The sequence below is a fragment of the Henckelia pumila genome, chromosome 3, assembly GCF_033568475.1.
Source record: "Henckelia pumila isolate YLH828 chromosome 3, ASM3356847v2, whole genome shotgun sequence".
Classification (NCBI taxonomy): domain Eukaryota; kingdom Viridiplantae; phylum Streptophyta; class Magnoliopsida; order Lamiales; family Gesneriaceae; genus Henckelia; species Henckelia pumila.
The window spans coordinates 124,280,038-124,286,929 of NC_133122.1; the positions used below are offsets into that span (position 1 = coordinate 124,280,038).

Here is a 6,892-nt window from a genome sequence, read left to right on the forward strand (position 1 = left end):
ATAGGATGTACCGGTGATCAAGGAGGTGTCAGGATCGACCTCCTCAGCCTGCATCACGAACACCCTACCAGCGGTGTTCTTCTTCCTGGGGCAGTTAGCAATCTGATGCCCCGGCTCTCTGCAGTGGAAGCAAACTCCTGCTCCCAATAGGCAAGGTCCCGAATGCATCTTCTGGCACTTCGGGCAAGTGGGATGAGCTATGGCATTAGGGGCCCCGCCCCTCTGCTGCTGCTGCGGCCTCTGCTGCTGTGGCCTCTGCTGCTGATTCGGGCCCTTAGCCGGCCCTGTATACTGCTTCTTCGCAGGTGGCTGCGAAGATGGTCGCTGATACCCTGTCTGCACAAACTGCCTCTTACCCTGCTGCTCTCTCTGGATCGCTCTCCGACCCTCCTCAGAACGCAAAGCCCTGCTGACTGCAGACTCATATGTAAACACGTCTGCCATGCGCACGTCATGCCTGATCTCAGCCTTCAGGCCCTCAACAAACTGTCGCAGCTTCTCCTGCGGACTATCAGCAATCATGGGCACAAAACGACAGCCCCTCTCAAACTGGCTTATGTACTCCACCACAGATCTGTCCCCCTGACGGAGACTCATGAACTCTCGGATCATGCGACTGCGCACATCCTCAGTGAAATATTTGGCGTAGAAGATACGCCTGAACTCAGCCCATGTCAGAGTAGGTAGATGGACTCCTCGTACTGCACCCTCCCACCATGAGGCTGCATCGCCTCGCATCATGTATGTAGCACAGCTCACCCTGTCGGCGTCTGTGATCCCCATATAGTCAAAGATGGACTCCAAAGATCGAATCCATCCCTCAGCCACCAACGGATCGGTGGTCCCCAGAAACTCCTTAGGCCCCTTCTTCTGGAACCTCTCGGCGACGTCCTCCTCGTGGGACAGTCTGGGACGGGCTGCCTGCTGCTCCAGCAAGGCAGTAATACCCGCCATCATCGTGGCACTGGCCTGCTCCAGTGCTGTCATGGGGTGCTGCTGAGGTGGCGGTGGAGGTGGAGGTGGATGTGGAGGTCTCCCACGTCGATTCACCTGTCTGGGAGGCATTCTGCACCACCACATATTTATTTACGTAAATCGCCATGCATAACTAAGTGTTTTAAAATTAATGCTAACTTAAATTCTAGAAATTAAATCATGCTATAAACATTTAAAACTTACAGACCGGTAGCGTGGATTTCTGAGCTCGCATAGCAGTGAGGACCCCTCCGAGGACCGTGCTCTGATACCAACTGAAACGACCCTAACTCTATAATAAATAAATATGCGGAAATATTTTTTTTTTTTTTTATTTACTTACTAAATAAAATATGTACATATATGCCCATACATATATGCACAGAATAAAAATATTTAAAATGAATAAACAATTAAATACTTAAATAAAAATGCATTCTTAAAAATATAATAAATATCTGAGTCAAACATTAATTAAAAATATACTGCATAAGTAAATAAAAGTTTGCATGCACTAAAAAAATTAAATAAATATTCTAGACCCTCAATCACTGAAAATAATAAAAGTGTATCATGCTGACAAGAACAATCACATGCATAGCGACTCAGAATATTTCACGGTCACGGGGCCACTGCATGCATGCTCATACGTCCTCGCCTCCGGTGGGTACAATGTCATCCTCAGCGTACTCACCTGCACCATACCAGTGTAGTGAGCCTAGAGGCCCAACATGCTAACATAACAAGGGTTTAAAATAATTTAAACCAACTTAATACTAATACATACATATACATGAATGAGCATGCTTAAAAATTACATAACATAACTTACTTAAATAAACATAATACATAACATAATACATAACAATATTGAGCAATTTATTTTCTAACATAGCATGGTTGTATCCGTAGTGTAACCTTAAATCATACATTAAATACTGATCAGCGTGGAAACCTACGTACGTGGCCGGTGACGAATCACCTCTTAAATTGGCAGTAAACTGCCCTTCAATCATATGGGGACGAATCCCCCTTAAATTGTCACACTACTTCAACTTCCAACATAAAATATTTTTATTGCTCAACTTAAACATTAAATCATGCATAAAATATTATTTCATGAATGCATGTACTTGAATAAAATGTGTGTCCATCATATATATTTAATTTAATTTCTTATTAACATATAAATATTAAAATAACTCAAATGCATAAAAATAATTAAATATATAATCAGGACACATGCAAATTTTCTCATGGATGGTCCTGGACTGCTGGCCCTAACACTCAAGCCCATTAACTTAAAACTGGCCCATTAACATACTTAAGCCCATTATTTCAAACTTTAAGCCCAAATAATTATTCTAAGCCCAATTAAATTAATAAAGCCCATTAAAATTACACTAAGCCCAATAACACTTAAACTGGCCCATTGGGCCCAAAAACCCAAAGACTGGCCCATTAACTTTTATGGGCCCAAAATCCCATAAAATAAATGGACTAACTTAATTAAAAATTTTAAAAGTCCAAATAAAATTATTTGGGAGTCCAAATAATTTTATTTCAATTTATTTGACTCAAAAACACATAAATTGTAAAATACTTTAAAAATAAAATACTCGAGCCCAATTTAAATAACCCGGACCCGGACCCACTTAACTTAACCCATATTATTTTAGACCCGACCCGGACCCAAGACCCGACCCGGACCCATCAGGAAACCCTAGACCCGAACCCTTAGTCACCCTACCCACTCTCGGCCGCCGACTCGCGTGTGCAGCAGGCCTTCCCGGCCTGCTGCAGCCCAGCTCCGGCCGCCGTGGCCGGAGCCCCGCCGGCAGGACCTCCCCAGGGTCCTGCCGGTTCGAACCACCCCCTGGTTCGAACCCCATGCGGCCTAGACTAGGAGCCCGAAGGCCCTTCCCGTCAAGCCCTAGCCTGCGCAACTCCTGCACCCTTCTCGGAAAAACCTTTCGGCCTTGGTTTCTAGCCCTCAACCCAACCATGGCCGACTCACCTAGACCTCCTAGGGACCCCGTAGGACCTAGCCAACAGCCCCTTTCATGCCATGGAGGAAAGAAACGTGAGCATGAACTATACTTGTCCAAAAACGAAAGCATGAGAGGAAGAAATCGAAAACTTGCTGTCAAAAAGTTTATATTCTGATGTTACCCACTCACACTCATACATGCACTGATATAGATTTGAAAAGTAGAAAGAAACATGCCTTAACACCGTAGATAATGATTGAATACGCGTAGGAAGGACTCCGGGACGACGGGGCGACGATAGCTTGCTTGGAACCTTGAAAATCGACCTCCTAAGGTGCTAAAGAGCTGAAGACCGATTGGAGAAGAAGGTGGGATGAAGGTGACGGCTGATGGGGAAGAAACAATCGGCTAGTTTGGTTTTTAGGGTGGATTAGGGTAAATTTTTGTATTAATTAAGATATAGGTTAAATAATAAAATAAAAAGGTTTTTAAGATAATTAAAATACAAGTTAACTCTTAAATAAACCTTTAGAAATCTGATAATATAAAATAAACTCGAAATAATAATTTAGGGGAATTTTAAAAATACTAAAAAGTCAATATTTTGACTAGTTTTGGATAAAAATGACTCCTAAAATTAAATAAAATTAAATACTTAAAATTTTTGAGATAATAAAACTCAAAATATTATTTTAAGGCTCCAAAAAGGCTCATAAAATAATTTGGGTGGAAAGTTGTCATCTCGTTCGTCCTCGGTCCCGTCTACGCGATTAAATAATAAAAATACTAAAAATCATAAAAATCACTAATTATGAGTTAAATGCTTAAAAATAAATTAAATCATGCATAAATAATTCACCTAATTATTTAACCCATAAATCATAAATTTAAATAATTAAATATCCTAATTATGCAGGCGGATTTATGTAATTAAAAATACCGGGTGTTACAAGTTCAACTGGAATCATAAGAAGCCACTTGATAAGTGGTGGATCAATATGTCGAACCGTTCAAGTCCAAAGATGATCCCAGGGATGGATACGATGAACCCACCTAAAATGATTCTCTTGTAATATAAAATATACCTATAATCACATATAAAAAAAATATATACCTTACATTTAGAATAAACTTAAAATATTTTTTTCTCAAAAAATAAAAAAAACTTAAAATATTTTGTAAGAAATAAAATATTTGTTTGTCTAAATTCAGAATTGGATGCAAGTGGGCCTGACTTTCAAGAAGCCCGAAATTAAATTTTGACTCACGCCACCTTTCTCTCTCCATGACCCAACGGTACAATAAGTTGTTTCTTTTGAAATTAATCTCAAGAAATCCAAGAAACATTCCACCACTCGCAGATAATTGCGCTTTTAGAAAGCAAGTCTAAGGAATTGAATATAATCATATAGCTGTAATCTTTATAGACATTGTATGAAATATATTAGGGCCTCTTGTCTTTGCCCACTCATTGAGGAAAAAAGGCAAGCAACAGAAACACATTTGTCGGCACCACGTTTTCACTCTTACAAGGTTTGTATCTGTCATCATCGTTTCAACGAAAGAGATCTTTTTATTGTTTTTTTTAATGATTTACGGTGTGTCTCTGAAGCCATTGGTGCTGAATCTTGAGGGTTTGTGTTTCCTAGTTGTTATCAACTTGCCTTAATTACTGTTTTGTGTGCGTGTTGTGTGCGTGTGTATTTACGTGGGTTGTGTGTGTGACCGTTTGTCTTTCCATTAATTAAAAGAAGTGATTTTTTTATTCTTGGGGTTCTTCGTTGTTCGGTTTGGCTCTGTACTTCAGATTCTTGCGGTGTTTCTGCCGAACGTTATACTCAAGAAACAAGAACGCGAAGGGGTTAAAAGAAGAAATCTTGAACACTGGGGCGACCTTTTCTGGATATGGCTTGTTTTGGAGGGATGATTCGTTCGTGGGTTCTTCTGTTTTCGGTTGTTTTTTCTGCGTTGCAATTTGCATTGGGAGTCACCGACCCTCGTGATAGTAAGCCATTGGTTCAGATTTTCTATATTAACTGGTTTCACTTTGTTTTGTGTAAAATGAATCTTTCTTCTGAATTGGAGTGTTTTCTGTTTGCTCTGTATTGTTTTTTTTTTTTTTTATTAAAAAGAGCAATAATTCGATGGTTAATTAATTTAATACTGATTGCTAATGGAAATTTTCGTCTTATATTTGGAATTATGTGTCGGTTGTGCAGTATATAGCATATGTTCTTACGGCATTTGTTCTGTCTTGAATGCTTCATGTCAGTTTATGCAATAAATAGTCTGTATACTTCTCTGGGTTCCCCGCCTCTTCCCGGATGGATTTCCACTGAAGGAGATCCATGCGGACAGCCAAACTGGCAAGGCGTGCAGTGTGTGAATGCGAATATAACTTCAATGTAAGATATGTCCTTATTTCCAATCATGATGTTTGCTAATTTAACTTTTATGTGAATAAAATTTCTTGTCTCTGATTGGTAGAATATTGTCTGGTGCAAATTTGGGTGGAGGATTGGGCAATGATTTGGGATCGTTTGCCTCAATTATCACGATGTGAGTTAATTTCTATTGGCTTCCTTTGTTTCTTGCCTCATTCTTTGATAATGCTATTTGCATAGGGTTACTTTATGGACGAGTCTTCAATTGGACATTGTTTTCTTGATTAATTTATAGTGTTTTTACATCATTGAATCAATTTGTTTGGAGATTAAAGATATTGATTTTCCTGTAAAGCAGAGATTTAAGCAATAATAACATTGGAGGCATTATACCATCGAACTTGCCAATCACTCTTAAAAATTTGTATGTTTCTGATCTCAAACTGCTTATTACATTATGTTGCAACTCTTTCTGTAATTAACGGCTAATAATAACCTCCGCCCCACCCCCCTCACCCAAATCTCCACGAACTCTAGTTCTCTTTCAGATAATCAGATTACAGGAAATCTTCCAGATACTTTATCAATTTTGGGGCAGTTGACTGATTTGTAAGTTCTGTTCTCTCTCTAGTCATACTTTCTCTTGTCTTTTCTTCTCACAGGGTCTATATCGATTCCTAGTTTAACTTAAAAGTGCCTTACTTTTCCAGGTTTTTGAGCAATAATAAATTAACTGGATCGATTCCTGATGCCTTTGAACAGCTCAAGGAGTTGGTTAACATGTCAGAGTTTATGTACTTGAAACAGAATATCATATAGATAAACTTAGACGATCTTTGTTTGATTTAAATCATGTTGCCGATGCAGGGATTTGTCAGGGAATAGTTTAGTTGGCCAGCTGCCCTCTTCGATGGGGAATTTGTCATCTCTGACCACCTTGTAAGTATAGTTTTTGAGTGTGAATGCGGTCCTAATATTGTATTTTCCTATGCTAATATTGACTGGACTGTATTGGATTACAAGAGTTTTCTTCATGCCATAATTTCTTGTGGAACGTCAATCAATTATGGAAAAAAAATATAAATATCTGAGTTGATGCTTATTTCCACCATATCATTCTGAGTATCCGTGGCCCATGTTATGAACCACTCGAATGTTTGCGTAACCTGCTTGTTCGTATTCAGTGAATTTCAATGAGAGAGGCAGGTTGTACTGGTAAAAGGAATGTTTAGCTAGTAAATGAAATTTTGCAACTATAATGGAGTAGTCCACCATAGAAATCTTCTTAGTCTCGAACAGAATGATTTTATCCTAGAAAATTTTTCACAATACTTGCTCATTTGCATTCTTTTTGGCATTGTGAAGATTAACATTTTCTTTTTACCCTCGTCTTCTTGTTGTTTATAGGCATTTGCAGAACAATCAGCTCTCTGGAATGCTGGATGTTCTTCAAGATCTTCCTTTCATAGATTTGTACTGTAGTTCTTCATTATGTGATAGTTTATTATTTTAAAAGTTCACTTGTCTTTACTAGATTTGTTA

At 38.9% G+C, this 6,892-nt stretch overlaps 1 protein-coding gene across 2 annotated transcripts; it reads left to right on the forward strand.

Moving 5' to 3' along the window:
• Positions 1–4,308: 4,308 nt before the first annotated feature.
• Positions 4,309–6,892, forward strand: LOC140892953 (protein STRUBBELIG-RECEPTOR FAMILY 3-like). Of its 2 annotated transcripts, XM_073302016.1 has the most exons (9): positions 4,309–4,499; positions 4,774–4,971; positions 5,239–5,371; positions 5,454–5,525; positions 5,709–5,774; positions 5,888–5,959; positions 6,061–6,132; positions 6,218–6,289; positions 6,758–6,892. In XM_073302016.1, exons 2-9 carry the CDS (start codon positions 4,872–4,874, stop codon positions 6,861–6,863), a joined length of 693 nt encoding a protein of 230 aa, XP_073158117.1. In that variant the 5' UTR covers positions 4,309–4,499; positions 4,774–4,871; the 3' UTR covers positions 6,864–6,892. The 2 variants fall into 2 exon arrangements, with proteins under 2 accessions (XP_073158117.1, XP_073158116.1); XM_073302015.1 differs by lacking the exon at positions 4,309–4,499 and having other exon boundaries at positions 4,733–4,971.

Coding starts and splice junctions, on each gene's coding strand:
- LOC140892953 (XM_073302016.1), top strand. CDS start 4,872: ATGGCTTGTTTTGGAGGGATGATTCGTTCGTGGGTTCTTCTGTTTTCG. Junction 5,372..5,453: donor AATGCGAATATAACTTCAAT/GTAAGATATGTC, acceptor TCTGATTGGTAG/AATATTGTCTGGTGCAAATT. Junction 6,133..6,217: donor CTCAAGGAGTTGGTTAACAT/GTCAGAGTTTAT, acceptor TTGCCGATGCAG/GGATTTGTCAGGGAATAGTT.